Source organism: Hylobates moloch, unplaced genomic scaffold (genome assembly GCF_009828535.3).
Source record: "Hylobates moloch isolate HMO894 unplaced genomic scaffold, HMol_V3 SCAFFOLD_46, whole genome shotgun sequence".
Lineage (NCBI taxonomy): Eukaryota > Metazoa > Chordata > Mammalia > Primates > Hylobatidae > Hylobates > Hylobates moloch.
This window is the reverse complement of record NW_026652321.1, coordinates 18620-35128: the sequence shown is the minus strand read 5'-3', so window position 1 is coordinate 35128 and position 16509 is coordinate 18620. Positions and strand designations below refer to the sequence as shown.

General features: G+C 46.7%; 1 protein-coding gene across 3 annotated transcripts in view; it reads left to right on the top strand.

Annotated features, from left to right (window-relative positions):
* Positions 1–16261, top strand: part of CD99 (CD99 molecule (Xg blood group)) — a 51312-nt gene extending 35051 nt beyond the window's left edge. Inside the window, exons 8-10 of one of the 3 annotated variants that reach the window (XM_032756527.2) lie at positions 1675–1788; positions 13285–13338; positions 15807–16261. In XM_032756527.2, the coding sequence (XP_032612418.1) occupies positions 1675–1788; positions 13285–13338; positions 15807–15832 (194 nt within the window). In that variant the 3' untranslated portion in view covers positions 15833–16261. Of the gene's footprint in view, positions 1–1674; positions 1789–8470; positions 8494–13281; positions 13339–15806 lie in introns of those variants that run through there. The other 2 variants (XM_032756526.2, XM_058434771.1) reach the window with 2 other exon arrangements.
* Positions 16262–16509: the final 248 nt, after the last annotated feature.

Sequence of the window (16509 nt, the reverse complement as noted above, 5' to 3'; positions counted from 1 at the left end):
CCTTTTCTACAAAAAATACAAAAATTAGGCCAGGTGTGGTGGCTCACACCTGTAATCCTAGCACCTCGGGAGGCCAAGGCAGGTGGATCACTTGAGTTCAGGAGTTCGAGACCAGCCTGGCCAACATGGTGAAACCCCATCTCTACAAAAAATACAAAAATTAGCCGGGCGTGTGGCATGCACCTGTAGTCCTAGCTACTCAGGAGGCACAAGAATTGCTTGAACCCAGGAAGCAGAGGCTGCAGTGAGCTGAAATAGTGCCACTGCACTCCAGCCTCGGTGACAAAGATTGCATTTCAAAAAAAAAAAAAACTAGCCAGGGGTGGTGGCACACATCTGTAATCCCAGCTACTCGGGAGGCTGAGGCAGGAGAACAGCTTGAACCTGGGATGCAGAGGTTGCAGTGAGCTGAGATCGCACCACTGCACTCCAGCCTGGGCAACAGAGCAAGACTCTGTCTCCCAAAAACAAAAAAGAATTATTGCTGGAATAACATTAAAAAAGAAAAAAAAAAGGCTGAGTGTGGTGGCTCATGCACGTAATCCCAGCATTTTGGGAGGCCTAGGCAGCAGGCAGGTTGCTTTAGGCTGCGAGTTCGAGATCAGACTGGGCAACATAGCAAGACCCCAATTCTATAAAACCACAGTAATTAACCAGGCATGGTGGTGCACACCTGTAGTCCCAGCTACTCGGAAGGCTGAAGTGGGAGGATCTTATGAGCCCAGGAGTTTGAGATTGCAGTGAGCTGTGATTACATCGTTGTACTCCAGCCTGTTTGACAGAGCAAGAACCCATCTCAAAATAATACACAATAATAATAATTAATTAAATAGATAGAGATAGATTTAAAATGTTTGCATTGAAACCCAAAGCTGTCTTCAGGGGGTGAAAAAGGAGCATTCTAACGATACAAAATGCATTGGCAAATGCACCAAGCATTGCAGGTCTTTGTTTCTTTATCTTCTGCCCCTACCTGGGCTCTTTCCTCCAGGTTTGAAGTCCAGCTCTCTCTTTCTTTTTTGTTTTGTTTTGTTTTGTTTTGAGATGGTGAATTGCTCTGTCACCCAGGCTGGAGTGCAGTGGCACAATCTCAGCTCACTGCAACCTCTGCCTCCCGGGTTCAAGTGATTCTCTGGACTCAGCCTCCTGAGCAGCTGGGATTAAAGGCACCCACCAGTACTCCCGGCTAATTTTTGTATTTTTCATAGAGACAGGTTTTACCATGTTGACCAGGCTGGTCTCAAACTCCTGACCTCAGGCGATCCACCTGCCTTGGCCTCCCAAAGTGCTGGGATTACAGGCGTGAGCCACCACGCCCAGCCCCAGCTCTCTCTTTCCATCTGTCTTCGTCTTTTTTTGTCTCTGCCTTGGTTCTGCTGAGCTTCTGCCCATACCTCGCTGGCCTCTCTTCATGTCTCTTTTCTCCCGCTCCACTCCCTCCATGGTCCGACCCAGTCTGCCCAGCACAACTGGTGATGGGAGACTGTGCCTTGCTTTGCCTTTCCTTGTACCATTCTTGGCATGCTTCCTTTGCACATCGGTCAGCTCAGGCGTCTGAGATGTTCTGAGGATCTTGGTGCTCTCAGACTGACTGTCTCTGCCAGCCACTGTCCCCTGGGATTTTCTCTGTGCTGTGCGTGTCTCAATCATGATGCTGTGTGCTTCCTCCTGCAGCCGACGCCCCAGGTGTGATCCCCGGGATTGTGGGGGCTGTCGTCGTCGCCGTGGCTGGAGCCATCTCTAGCTTCATTGCTTACCAGAAAAAGAAGCTGTGCTTCAAAGAAAATGGTAAGTCTCGCTCCGCTGGTGCCTCTCCTTCATGCCTTGCTGATTGGAAAACTGTGCTTTCTTTAAAAGGCAGAAACCAAACTCGGGCTGGCACAAAACAGGTGCACGATGGCTGACGGTTCATGAAACTGCTAAAACTCTGGAATCAAACCTTCTGGCTTTGATTCCAGGGCTGTTCTGCCTTGTGTTTGGTTGTGTGAAAGTTTACAAGTTCCTCACTGCTGCAGCGCTTGGGTTGTTTACGTCTACAAAGTGGGAAACGGTTGGTACATACGCTGCGGAATTGTTGCTGGGGTTAGAGACAGTCCTGCAGGAAAGCCTCTACGAGTTACCCTGCAGAGAGAGAGCAAAGGTGGAAGATACTTAGCTGTGATGATTTCTGCCCTGTTTTTCACAATCAATGTCATCATTAGGAGGAGAGCTGTGACCAGGGGGCCGCCACGGTCCTTTCTCCACCCAGGAGAGTTAAGTTAAAACCCAGCACAAGACTGGACATGGTGGCTCACACCTGTAATCCCAGCACTTTGGGAGGCCGAGACGGGCGGATCATGAGGTCAGGAGGAGATCGAGACCATCCTGGCTAACACGGTGAAACTCCGTCTCTGCTAAAAATACAAAAAATTAGCCGGGTGTGGTGGCGGGCGCCTGTAGTCCCAGCTACTCGGAGAGGCTGAGGCAGGAGAATGGTGTGAACCCGGGAGGCGGAGCTTGCAGTGAGCTGAGATCGTGCGACTGCACTCCAGCCTGGGCGACAGAGTGAGACTCCATCTCAAAAAACAAAACAAACAAAACAAAAGCCAGCACAGCAGATTCCCTTTCTGTTAGTACCAAAAACCCACAGGCACCCAGGACCTGGGAAGTTTCTTGGATCGGGACTAAAATTTACAGGGGAATTAGGAGGAGGACGTACTCACCATTGCAGTCCTCCTAGGTCAGTCAGCAGGCTCTTTGGGACCTCGTATTCAAAAGTCCCTAAATCATTTAGGATCTGCTGTGAAGCTGGGAAGTAAGCCCTGCTATTTGGAACACAGCTAACGTGCATGCATCACTGGGCAGTTATATTTAGCTCTTGCTTTCCCTCTTGCATGACCAAGCATTGTGGTTTGCAGGGATCCCATCGACTGGGGACAGCTACTCTTATTTTTTATTTTTTATTTTCTTGAGACAGAGTTTCGCTCTGTTGCCCAGGCTGGAGTGCAATGACGCAATCTCGGCTCACTGCAACCTCCACCTCGCCAGGTTCAAGTGATTCTCCTGCCTCAGCCTCCTGAGTAGCTGAGATTATAGGCACCTGCCACCACGCCCGGCTAATTTTTGTATTTTTAGTAGAGACGGGGTCTCACCATGTTGGCCAGGCTGGTCTCCAACTCCTCACCTCAAATGATCCACCGACCTCGGCCTCCCAGAGTCTTGGGATTATAGGCGTGAGGCACCACACCCGGCCAACAGCTACTGTTTTATGGAGGAGCCCCTGGGGTCCCTCATGCCTCTGGGTGTCTGAACTTCTCACCCTGCTTAGATCTTAAGTCCTTATTCATTCTTGGTCACTGATGTCATTCACCCAAAGCACTGCTTCCTGGATTTTAGAGGGATTCCTAGAACATTTGAATAGATGCTGGTGTGGACAAAGTTAGACTGTAGGGGTGGAGTTTCCCCGTCATCTCCCATCATTCTAGCATTTGACATCCACAAACATGATTTAGAGCGTGAATTGGAGAGTCCTAGACAGCTTTCGGATCTCAAGACTTTACATGAGCTGCTCGTGTTTATTTCCCTGTTCTTGCTGTGGGGTTTTGGGCGGTGTGTGGAAGACAATTGCCTCCTACCTGGTGGACGGACTAGTGGAAAATGGTGTTTGGTTGATTTTTTTTTTTTTTTTTTTGAGATGGAGTCTCACTCTGTCACCCAGGCTGGAATGCAGTGGCTCTATCTTGGCTCACTGCAACCTCCACCTCCCAGGTTCTCCTGCCTCAGCCTCCCGAGTAGCTGGGATTACAGATGTGCACCACCACGCACGGCTAATTTTTGTTTTTTTTTTAGTAGAGATGGAGTTTCATCATGTTGGTCAGGCTGGTCTCGAACTCCTGACCTTAGATGATCCACCCGCCTTGACCTCCCAAAGTGCTGGGATTGCAGGCGTGAGCCACGGTGCCCAGCTGGTGTTTGGTTGATTGAATGGCAGTGTTGAGCGGGACCCAAATGGACAGATGACCACATTCAAGGAGATGCCTATAAGAGACCTACGATTAGAACCACGCTGGAAAAAAGCAAACAGCAAAACATTCTTCTCCCCTCTTGCTTCTCCTCCAAGTAGCGGAGAGGTTAAAACAGTAGGGACTCAATGGAAGGGAATTTGTGTTTGCTTTTCAGTGACATTTCTTTTTCTTTTCTGAAACTGTTCAACTCACAGCGTAATATTCAACCAAGAGGTCGGGAAGGCTTGTTTGCCAGGACAGAGTGTGTAATATTCTAGATGTTGTATTTCAAACTCTCTGGCTCCTTTTTTTTTTGAGACGGAGTCTCGCTCTGTTGCCCAGAATGGAGTGCAGTGGTGCAATCTTGGCTCACTGCAACCTCTGCCTCCCGGGTTCAAGCAATTCTCCTGCCTCAGCCTCCAAAGTAGCTGGAATTACAGGTGCGTATCACCACACCTGGCTAATTTTTGTATTTTTAGTAGAGATGGGGTTTCACCATGTTGGACACTCCTGACCTCAGGTGATCCCCCCACCTTGGCTTCCCAAAGTGCTGGGATTATAGGCGTGAGTCAAAGCACCCAGCCTCTTTTTTAGAATCCCAGACAATTGTTGAACACTTTTGCATTAAACTATGAAATCTCTGATTGATGATTCTCTGAAAATCTTTAGGTCAACCCAAATTGGATTCATGAGTTGCAAAGGATGTTTATTACCTTGCGCGTGCAGACATAGGAACTTTTGGGATCTCGTAATGCTATTTCATATTCACATCCTGTATTAGTCTGTTTTCACACTGCTATGAAGAACTGCCTAAGACTGGATAATTCATGAGGGAAAGAGGTTTAATTGATTCATAGTCCAGCATGGCCGGGGAGGCCTCAGGAAACTGACAATCATGGCAGAAGGGGACACGAGGCACCATCCCGTTATCATGAGAACAGCATGGGGGAACCTTCGCTATGATTCAGCAACCCCCACCTGGTATCTCCCTGGACACGTGGGGATTATGGGAATTACACTTCAAGATGAGATTTGGGTGGGGACACAGAGGCTCACCATATCACATCCGAAGACACACAAACTTGGGAAAGCACCCAGGAGGCTTAATAGACTTGATTTTGTCAAAAATTTGGAAATAGAATTGGGAAAAGGAAAACCAACTTTTCCTCTACCTTCTCTGCCCCCCGACCCCTGGGTCTTGGTCTTGGGTGGAAGCATTACCTTTTTTCATTGCAGGAGGTGGGGCAGGCATGAACAATGAAAGCTCTCACTGGGTAGAAACAATTTTCCTAGATTTTTCAAGAACAAAAGCAAATGTGTCCCGGCGTGGTGGCCCACACCTGTAATCCCAGCGTTTTGGGAGTCCGAGGAAAGAGGATTGCTTGAGCCCAGGAGTTCAAGATAAACCTGGGCAACATAGCAAAACCTCATCTCTACAAAAAATGTGAAAAATTAGTTGGGCGTGCTTGTGCCTGCCTGTGGTCCCAACTACTCTGGAGGCTGAGGTGTGAGGATTGCTTGAGCCCAGGAATTGGAGGCTGCAGTAAGCCATGATTGCAACACTGCACTCCAGCCTGGACGACAGACAGAGACCCTGTCTCTAGATAAAAAATAAAAATAACTTTTTTGTTGTTTTTTTTGTTTGTTTGTTTTTGAGACGGAGTCTCGCTCTGTCACCCAGGCTGGAGTGCAATGGTGCGATCTCGCCTCACTGCAGCCTCTGCCTCCCGGGTTCAAGCGACTCTCCCGCCTCAGCCTCCCGGGCAGCTGGGACTACAGGCGCGTGCCACCATGCCCAGCTAATTTTTCATATTTTTAGTAGAGACGGGGTTTCACCGTGTTAGCCAGGATGGTCTTGATCTCCTGACCTTGTGATCCACCTGCCTTGGCCTCCCAAAGTGCTGGGATTACAGGCGTGAGCCACCGCGCCCGGCCCCCAAAATGATGTTTTTTAAAAAAGCATCCTTTCTAAAGAATTGGCTTAGGGCAGTCCAAGATTCACTTTATACTACTGAGATGCTAGGCTAATTTTCTTCTAATATTTTCTATAAGTCTTTTATTCTGATGCCAAATTAACAGAAGATCCAACTTTCAATTCCTGGTTTGCTTTCTAGTTGTCTGGGGATTGATTTTCTTGGCCTTTTGTAAATGCACAAAACAAAGGGCCAAAAAGAAAATAAAGCATAACAAGAGAAGCAAGAGATGGTGAAACCCCGACTCTACTAAAAATACAAAAATTAGCTGTGCATGGTGGCGGGTGCCTGTAATCCCAGCTACTGGGGAGGCCGAAGCAGGGAATTTCTTGAACCCGGGATGCAGAGGTTGCAGTGAGCCAAGATTGTGCCACTGCACTCCAGCCTGGACAACAGAGCGAGACTCTGTCTCAAAAAAAAAAAAAAAAAAGAAAAAAAATGAAAACAAGGCACTATTCTATAAATACCAAGACCCTACCTCAAAAGAGGACCTTTCCAACTGCATCCCACTCACAGCTTTGTTTTTATAACTGAATTATAAAATGAGTTTAATGTTTATCTCAGTGACATGGTTTTGTTAGTAGACATGGAATTGCAATGTAAGATCGAGTTATCCGGAAGACGAAAGATGTCAGAGCCCTCAGTCTCTGGCAGGATTTCGCTTTATGGGTTCAATTTCCGGGATGGTGATTTTGAGATCTGGCAACCCCATAGGTTCATGGGGAGCTTGGAGATTTCATAAGAAGGATGCGAGTATACCATGCCCTGGTCCTTCAAGAAACCATGGGCCAGCACTTTGGGAGGCCAAGGCGGGTGGATCACCTGAGGTCAGGAGTTTGAGACCGGCCTGGCCAACATGGTGAAACCCCGGCTCTACTAAAAATACAAAAATTAGCCAGGCGTGGTGGTGCACACATGTAATTGCAGGTACTCGGGAGGCTGAGGCAGGAGAATCACTTGAACCCAGGAGGCAGAGTTGCAATGAGCCGAGATCGAGCCACTGCACTCCAGCCTGGGGACAAGAGCGAGACTTTGTCTCAAAAAAAAAAAAAGAAAAGAAAAGAAAAAAGAAACCATGCCCAGTTTTGGGGATACTGTTATTCTACCAGACAGGCTTATTTTCCGGGACTGTGTCATTGCACTGAAATTTGTGGTGTTTGTTAAACTTGTATTAAAATTAGTCCCAGGCAAGTGGGTACATAGGTGAGTCTTCCGCATCTTTCCAACAAGGAGATGCCTTCATCAAATCCTGTGACTGGATATAGATTGACTGAGAAGCTTCGCAGTGTTATATTTTGGGGTTCACGGATTAGAAACTCCTTGTGGAATCAGATGGCTCTGTCTGTTGTAGGCTGGTGCAAAAGTAACTGCGGTTTATGCCATTAAAAGTAATAGCAACATAGCAAGACCTCGTGTCTACAAAAAATGTAAAAAAAAAAATAGCTGAGTGTGGTGGCTCCCAGCTAATTTTTTACCTTTTTTTGTAGAGACAGTCTTGCTATGTTGCCATTACTTTTAATGGCAAAAACCACAATTACTTTTGCAGCAACCTCCCTTCCTCCCTTCCTGCAGATTTGAATTTGTGGTGCTTGGGCTTCTCCTGGTTTTTGTCCACGTTGATATGACGGGGCCTGTTTAAGCTGCTTCTCTCATGCACTCGGGATCTGTGACTTTGCCTCTGGGTGTGCTGGCTTTGCGGAGGACCTGGCTCAGACCACTAACCGCACGGAGCCTGACCGCTTCCCACAGAGCCCAGCTTCCGTGGCTGGCACGGGGTGTTCAGGACGCTGTCGTTTGCCTGTGGTGGCTGGTCCTGCCGCTCTGTTTACCAGGGTCCTGGGCTCACAGTGGGTTTCTTGAGGCTTTGGCAAGATGGGCGATTGGCTCTCCCTGTCTCCTTCTTTGTCTTTCTTCTTCTCTGCCTTTCTTCCTTCCCTCCTCCTTTCTTCCCCCCACCTTCTTTTCTCTCTTCCTTCCCTGCTTTTCTCTTTCTTCCTTTGCCCTCAGTTCTCCCTCTCTCTTTTTCATTCTTTCTTGAACTCTCCCTCTTTCTTCCTCCCTCCCTTCCATCCATTCTTCTTTTCCTCCTTTTTTCCTTTTTCTCTCTTCCTTTTCTCTATCTCTTCCTTTCTTCCTTCTCTTTTCTTCTTACGTGCCTCTTTTTTTCTCTCTTCCTTCCTTCCATCCCTCCCTCCTTCTTTCCTTTTTCCTCCCTCCATCCCTTCCTCCTTTCCTTCCTTCCTTTTTTTCTCTATTCTTTCTGTCTCTTCATCCATCTCTCCTTTTCTTACATGCCTCTTTCCTTCCTTCTTTCTCTCCTTCCTCCACTCCTTAATTTTGGTTTCCACTTCCCACTCTCACACTTTGAGCCTCTATCCCGTTACTCCCTCGCTCAGAGCAGCTCTCTCTAACACCTCCCTGCTGCTGGGATCCCCAGCGCACAGCAAAAGCAGACCCAGCCCCAGTTTACTTTTTTTATTATTATTTTTTGTCTTTTTCAACCTTCCATTTCAGATGGCTGAAGACCTAGGGGTGAGCAGAGAACCCAGCCCAGGCCTGCGGAGCGTCCTGACCGTAATCGTTTTATCTGCTAAGACGCAGCCTTAAAGCAAACTCTTCCATCTACCGCTCCCCTCGCCCTGCTGGCAAATTCCCACCATGATGGGATTCTCAATCCCATGGCAGATTCTCTGCCTTCAGTTCCATATGCTTTTGCCTTTCTTGATGCACAGAAGCTCATTATAGCAAATCATATTTCTGCATAAGAGCTTCAGAAAATGAAGAGAAATGCAGATATTTTCTTTTAAACGTAAATCTAACAGAAACGGGGCAGTGACTTCCATGTTTTAATGAGTTTTGTCCCTAAGTCCATCCCTGCCAAGGGAACAAACTGGGGCCCGGGGTGGCCACCCTCTTCCCTGCAGTGTCCTAGGTTAAGCTCACTCACGTCCTAAGGATTTGACCTTCCAGGTCATGCATGGATTTTTAAATCTTCAACCTTTTCAGCCCTTGACTTGCATTTCTCACTGCGCTTCCTATGAAGCGGTTCTTAACTCTTTCTGTGATCAGTGTTCCAAACAGGTGCACATCTTGGTTCCTAGAAAAACAAAATTCATATGTTGAGGAATCACCTAAACATCTCCTGATCTTCACACTCTAAGGCCTGTTGGGAATTGGTGGGTGGTCAGGTCCCTGTTCGCACATTTGAGCACAGAGCCCCTGCGGGTGCCTTCCTTGGATTCTCTCATGTCCCGGAAACACACAAATTGTACCTGGATTTTCCTTCCGTTTCCAAAGTCCGCCAACTTGTTCTTCAGTGTAATTGATTTTAACTTTTTTTCTTCCTTTTACTTTTCTTATTTCTTTTTTTCTTTCTTTTCATTTTTTCTTATTTCTTTTCCTTCTATTTATTTTACTTTTCTTATTTGTTATATGTTATTTCTTTTTCTTTTCTTACTTTTCTTCTTTTTTCATTTTTCTTTTTTCTTTTTTTGAATTGGAGTCTCACTCTGTTGCCCAGGCTGGAGTGCAGTGGTGCAATCTTGGCTCACTGCAGCCTCCACCTCCCGGGTTCAAGCGATTCTCCTGCCTCAGCCTCCCGAGTAGCTGAGACTACAGGGGCACACCACCACACCCAGCTAATTTTTGTATTTTTAGTGGAGACGGGGTTTCTCCATGTTGGCCAGGCTGGTCTTGAACTTCTGACCTCAGGTGATCTGCCTGCCTCAGCCTTCCAAAGTGCTGGGATTACGGGTGTGAGCCACTGTGCCTGGCCCTTTTTCTTTTTTCTTATTTTTTTTTCTCTTATTTCTTTTTTCTTATTTGTTTTCCTTTTTGCTTTTTCTTTTTTTTTTTTTTGAGACGGAGTTTCACTCTTGTTGCCCAGGCTGGAGTGCAATGGCACGATCTCGGCTCACCGCAACCTCCGCCTCCCAGGTTCAAGCAATTCTCCTGCCTCAGCCTCCCTAGTAGCTGGGATTATAGACATGTGCCACCACGCCCGGCTAATTTTGTATTTTTAGTAGAGATGGTGTTTCTCCATGTTGGTCAGGCTGGTCTCGAACTCCTGACCTCAGGTGATCCGCCCACCTTGGCCTTCCAAAGTGCTGGGATTACAGGCGTGAGCCACCTCGCCCGGCCTGCTTTTTCTTTTTATCTTATTTCTTTTACTTATTTTTCTGTTTTTACTTTTATTTCTTCTCCATTTTTCTTCATTCTTTTCCTCTTATTTCTTTGACTTTTCTGATTTTTTTTCTTATTTTCCTTTTTTTCATATTCCTTTTAATTTTTTCTTACTTCTTTTACTTTTCTTATTTGCCCTCTTGTGGAAATGAGGCACAGCCTCCCTTATGATTGAGCCGTAGTTCTAGCTGAGCACGGATGGTTTGATCCTCCTGTGTTGGGGCACTGTATGGTGTGAGGGCACAAAACCTTGACCCACATGGGTCTGGTCACCTTCTCACAGAGGTCACCTTTACAGCCCCCTACTCGTTGAAGGATGTGTCCCAAGGTGTCTCAAGTCTGATGCAATGAAAGCTGCCCCCCAGTGACCACAGGACTGAGTCCAGAATGTCCTGCATGTTTCCCAGAGTGTCTGTCCTAACACTGCTTAAAGATTAGCCACTGCTAGACCGTAATCCTCAGATATATGGTCTCAGGATTGGCCCCAAGTGCATGGTGTGTGTGTATAAATATATCTTCACAAAGCATAGGGACCCATTAAAGCCATATTGCTTTGCTTAATGGTTCTAATAGCTACAGATGATTTCTAGCCTGAAAGAAAAGCACCACAAATTGTTTGAAGTTGACTTGTCAGATGTGGCGTGCTTGGTCTAAGTTTTGACAGGAAGGGTACATGGGTGGGGGTGTACAGAGCATCTCATGAGACCAGTTCTCCTCCTGAGAGGTCCGTGATGTTGGAACTGTTGCCCCAGATGGACTTTGCCCTTGTGAGACTTTATACTTTTCAATGGACTTTTCCCCTCTTTAAAACTTGCCAGCTTTTATGTAGTGTTTTATAAAATTACAGGAATAAAAAGAATATCTTTTATGCTTTTTAACCAATGAAGGGAGAGGGAGAAATTATTTGTCCTCTGAAATGAATGCAGGTTTTCAATTTCTAGCCAGGACAGTTTGCTGCAAAATGCACCCGTGTTGACAACTTGCCACTGGCAGAACAAATGACGTTTGTGGTGAACATTTCCGGATCGTTTCGAATGTTTTTCTCTGGGGGCTTTTCATCTCTTTTTCTTAAATCAAAGAATTTGGCCTCTTCATGTGGGAGTCATTTAGTGGTTAGGGGAGAACAGTTGAAACTGTGGAGTTCACGTAGTATAAACTGGCGAGGCTGTCACTGCTGCTGCCATTAAAAGTTACGCTGCTGGCTCGGCACGGTGGCTCATGCCTGTAATCCCAGCATTTTGGGAGGCCGAGGCGGACAGATCACGAGGTCAGGAGATCCAGACCATCCTGGCTAACACGGTGAAACCCCGTCTCTACTAAAAATACAAAAAATTAGCTGGGCATGGTGGCGGGCGCCTGTAGTCCCAACTACTTGGGAGGCTGAGGCAGGAGAATAACGTGAACCCTGGAGGCGGAGGTTGCAGTGAGCCAAGATCGCGCCACTGCGTTCCAGCCTGGACGACAGAGCAAGACTCTGTCTCAAAAAGAAAGAAAAAAAAAAGTTACGCTGCTGCACCATACAGACGTGTTCCTTTACGAAGGCATTTGAACCACAGATGGGGCCGTTTTACAAACAGCACGGTCTCTGTGAGTGGGAAACGCATGGCCACAGATTCCATGAGCTTCTGCTGCTTCCCTTTGTGTTGAAAACGTGGGTGTTCCTTCACACCAGCACTGGAAATGAATAAATACCTATTGATCTGTGCATCTCTTACGCGTTTCCAATTCTGTTGGCTTATGCTGTGGGTCAGAAAAGAAGCGACACCGACAACATTTGGGGAGTCGACCCTGTTTGCATTGCGGCATGTTTGAAACATTTTTTAATGGAAATTTGGGAATAGAGGGCCGGGCGCGGTGGCTCAGGCCTGTAATCCCAGTACTTTGAGGGCCGAGGTGGGCAGATTACAGGGTCAGGAGATCAAGACCATCCTGGCTAACACGGTGGAACCCTATCTCTACTAAAAATACAAAAAATTAGCCAGGCGTGGTGGTGCATACCTGAAATCGCAGCTACTCTGGAGGCTGAGGCAGGAGAATCGCTTGAACCCGGGAGGCGGAGGTTATAGTGAGCTGAGATCGTGCCACTACACTCCAGCCTGGGCGACAGAGTGAGACTCTGTCTCAAAAAAATAATAATAATAAAAAATAAATAAAAAAAGAAATTTGGGAATAGAAACAAGACTGGGAAAAAATGCTGGAGGAGGAAGAAAACCGGGTACACAAGACCCCTTGGCTGTCTTGTCCTTTGACGGCTGGGGCAGCTCTTAGTGGTCTGAGTCCTCACTCACCTCTCTGCATTCTGAGGGAGGTAGAAGGGGGGACAGGAGAGCCAGTTCAACCTGAGAAAGATGATCGGTGGAGGTGGGTAAAGGAAGAAAGTCCCCTTTCCCCATGACAGGTGTGAGCCACCGTGCCCAGCCTCTGCATTTATTTTTATTTATTTATTTTTATTTTTATTTTGAGACGGTCTTGCCGTGTCACCCAGGCTGGAGTGCAGTAGTGTGATCTCAGCTCACTGCAACCTCCACCTCTTGGGTTCAAACGATCTTCCTGCCTCAGCCTCCTGAGTAGCTGGGAGTATAGGTGCATGCCACCACCCCCAGCTAAGTTTTGTATTTTTTAGTAGAGACGGGGTTTCACCATGCTGGCCAGGCTGGTCTCGAACTCCTGACCTCAAGTGATCCACCTGCGTCAGCCTCCCAAAGTGCTGGGATTACAGGCATGAGCCCAGCCGTCTGTATTTGTTTGATGAGTTTGGGGCAGTTATAAATAAGAATCTTATTTTCATAGATGCGCGTACTTTTTTTTTTTTTTTTTTTTATAGAAAGAGCTTCCATGTGCGTGTTCCTCAGTGTTTAGGGAGAAGAAAGCAACCTTTAAAATAGAGGAAAATGAAGCTGCTTGGATTACCCTGTTGAAGTTCATCTCTGCCTGTGCCGTGCATGAAAAAATACTGGCAAAGTCTTCACTTAGATGAGTGTTAGACTCCATGTTCCCAGTGGGCCTTGGAGTTCAGAACTGAGTGCCCTCATCCGAGCAATGGGAGCGTCGACCTCGGGAAAGCCCAAGTGTTTTGTGTGTATTTTGAGGAGTGGGTTCTCTGTTGCACTGAGTCTCTCTGTGTGTTTTCTTCTTGTTTTCAGCAGAACAAGGGGAGGTGGACATGGAGAGCCACCGGAATGCCAATGCAGAGCCAGCTGGTAAGAAGGACGAGGAACGGCGGCTTGCACACGTGGCCAGTGTTCCCATTCTGTCTTCTCCATCCTCTCCCATCTTGCTGTCCTGCTCACATTCTCAAATTTGGTTGCATGGCTTTGAATGTCTTCCTTTATGTCTCGTTGCTTTTGAGGGATACTTTCAAAAGACAATGAATGTGTAAACTTCCTAGGGCCTGGGCCTTCAGAGAAGACCTATATGTGCCTAAGTCTCTGTTTAACAAAATATTAAGGAAGTTTTCCCAGGAGTTCGAGACCAGCCTGGCCATCATGGTGAAACCCTGTCTCTACTAAAAATACAAAACGAGCTGAGTGTGGTGGTGGGCGCCTGTAATCCCAGCTACTTGGGAGGCTGAGGCAGGAGAATCGCTTGAACCTGGGAGGTAGAGGTTGCAGTGAGCCGAGATCGTGCCATTGCACTCTAGCCTGGGCGACACAGTGAGACTGTTTAAAAAAAAAAAAAAGTTCCAAGTGGCACACGATTGGTGCATCATCGGGAAGTCCACAGCTGGCTGGTGTGCACTGGGAATTAAAAGTCCATCTCCTGAAATATAACTTGTTAAGTTTTGCTGTCAACTTTTTTTTGTTGTTGTTAGAGATAGGGTCTCACTGTGTCACCCAGGCTGGAGTGCAGTGGCATGATCATAACTTACTGCAGCCTCGACCTCCTGGGCTCAAGGGATCCTCCCACCTCAGCCTCCTGATTAGCTGGAACCACAGGCGTGCACCACCATGCCCGGCTGATTTGTTTTTTTTTATTTTGTAGAGACAAGCTCTGACTAGGTTGCCCATCCTGAGCTCAAGCAACCCTCCCACCTCAGCTTCCCAGAGTGCTGGGGTTCCAGGCGTGAACTACCGCACCCAGCCTGCTATCACCTTCTAAAAATCCTCTCAGCCAGGTGGAAAATGTGGTTAAGAAGAGACTTTAATTCGTGAGAAGCTTCTCGGGGTAAAAGGCAGGCATTTTGCCATCAGAACCACTTTTGAAAATGGCAAGAAAAAAATTTATGTGTGTATATATGTGCATGTATTTTTTTCTTTTATTTGTGCATACATTGGAACCTTCTCATTTGCCTGAGAGATGCAGCGTTTATTTTTAATAGCAGCTGTCAAATGAGAGGTATTTTTAATGAAATGATTTAAAGTATTTTAATTTTTTTTCTTTTTGAGATGGAGTCTTTCTCTGTCACCCAGGCTGGAGTGCAGTGGTGCGACCTGTGCTCCCTGCAACCCCTGCCTCCCAGTTTCAAGTGATTCTCCTTCCTCAGCCTACTGAGTAGCTGAGACCACAGGCACCCGCCATCATGCCCCACTAATTTTCTTTCTATTTTTAGTAGAGATGGGGCTTTCGCCATGTTGGCCAGACTGGTCTTGAACTCCTGACCTCAAGTGATCTGCCCACCTTGGCCTCCCAAAGTGCTAGGATTACAGGCATGAGCCACCGTGCCTGTCATTCAATTTTAAAGATAGAGACTTCTAGAAAGTTAGTGTCTCGCCAGACGCGGTGGCTAATGCCTGTAATCCCAGCACTTTGTGAGGCTGAGGCGGGTGGATCACCTGAGGTTGGGAGTTCGAGACCAGCCTGACCAACATGGAGAAACCCCATCTCTACTTAAAAAAAAAAAAAATTAGCCAGGCATCGTGGCGTATGCCTGTAATTCCAGCTACTCGGGAGGCTGAGGCAGGAGAATCGCTTGAACCCAGGAGGCGGAGGTTGTGGTGAGCCAAGATCGCGCCATTGCACTCCAGCCTGGGCAACAAGAGCAAAACTCTGTCTCAAAAATAATAATAAAAGAAAGTTAGTGTCTTGTTGACTGCTCTTTCGAGTCAGGGAAAGATGTTTAGAACAAGCTATATCTTAAACAGAAGATTTCTTCGGCCCACTGTAATGAAGTTGTCTGGCTTCATTAGCCAGTACATTGGTATATATGTGTGGGGCCCTCGTTACTTGAAGGGCTTGGCATTCCAGTGTTTTCTGCCACCATTGTTCTTAGTTCCTTCTTCCAAATCCCAGCTTCTCCCTCCAAAATAGTTTTAAGACTGACATGCAGAATAAAGTTGCCAAAACTTACATGAGTGGACCAGAAAATGTCAGCCCAGCATCGTTGCAAATCAATAAAAACTACACACTCTCATTTAGAAGATTTATTCTTCCATTTGGTAAGTTATAGGCATTTGTTAGTGTCTCTGTGACGTCATTAGTGGAAATTGCCTTCTGCCGTTTTCCTTCTGCTTTTTCTGCAGTATCCATTTTTTTTTTTTTATGAATGGCATCATTCAATGAAATTGATTGAATTGATTGAGATTTAGGGTTTTGCTTTTTCGTGATGAGTTTTGGGCCCATTTTTCTTATGCAGAAATAAAACCACTGGCTCCTGAAAGTTTTAGGAACTGTGTCCACGTGAGTGCTCAGGGAACTGGGAATGACTTTCTTTTGTCTCTGTCTCCCACAGTTCAGCGTACTCTTTTAGAGAAATAGAAGATCGTCGGCAGAAACAGCCCAGGCGTTGGCAGCAGGGTTAGAACAGCTGCCTGAGGCTCCTCCCCGAAGGACACCTGCGTGAGAGTAGAGATGGAGGCCTTCTGTTCACGGCGGATTGTTTGTTTTAATCTTGCGATGTGCTTTGCTTGTTGCTGGGCGGGTGGTGTTCACTAGCGATGAATTTTACATCCAAAGGGGGATAGGCACTTGGACCCCCATTCTCCAAGGCCCAGTGGGGGCGGTTTCCCGTGGGATGTGAAAGGCTGGCCGTTGTTAAGTCCCCGTAACTCAAATGTCCACCCCACCGAGGCACCCCCCCGTCCCCCAGAATCTCGGCCGTTTACAAATCACGTGTCCATTGAGCACGTCTGAAACTTCCCTGGTAGCCCTGACTTTTTTTTAATTAAAATAAGGTAAGCCCTTCAATTTGTTTCTTCAATATTTCTTTCATTTGTAGGGATATTTCTTTTTCATATCAGACTAATAAAAAGAAATTAGAAAGCAAGGACTTTTTTTTTTTACTTAAATGTTTTGCCGTGGGTGGATGTGACAGAAGGCCGTGGTAAATTACAGGACGGGTGCCAAGTTGTCTTCTTCTAGGGCTTTAAGGCAGATTTCCAGCCGGAGTGCTAGCTCTTTATTTCCAAAATGTCCTTGTTGGGCTCTTTTCCTTT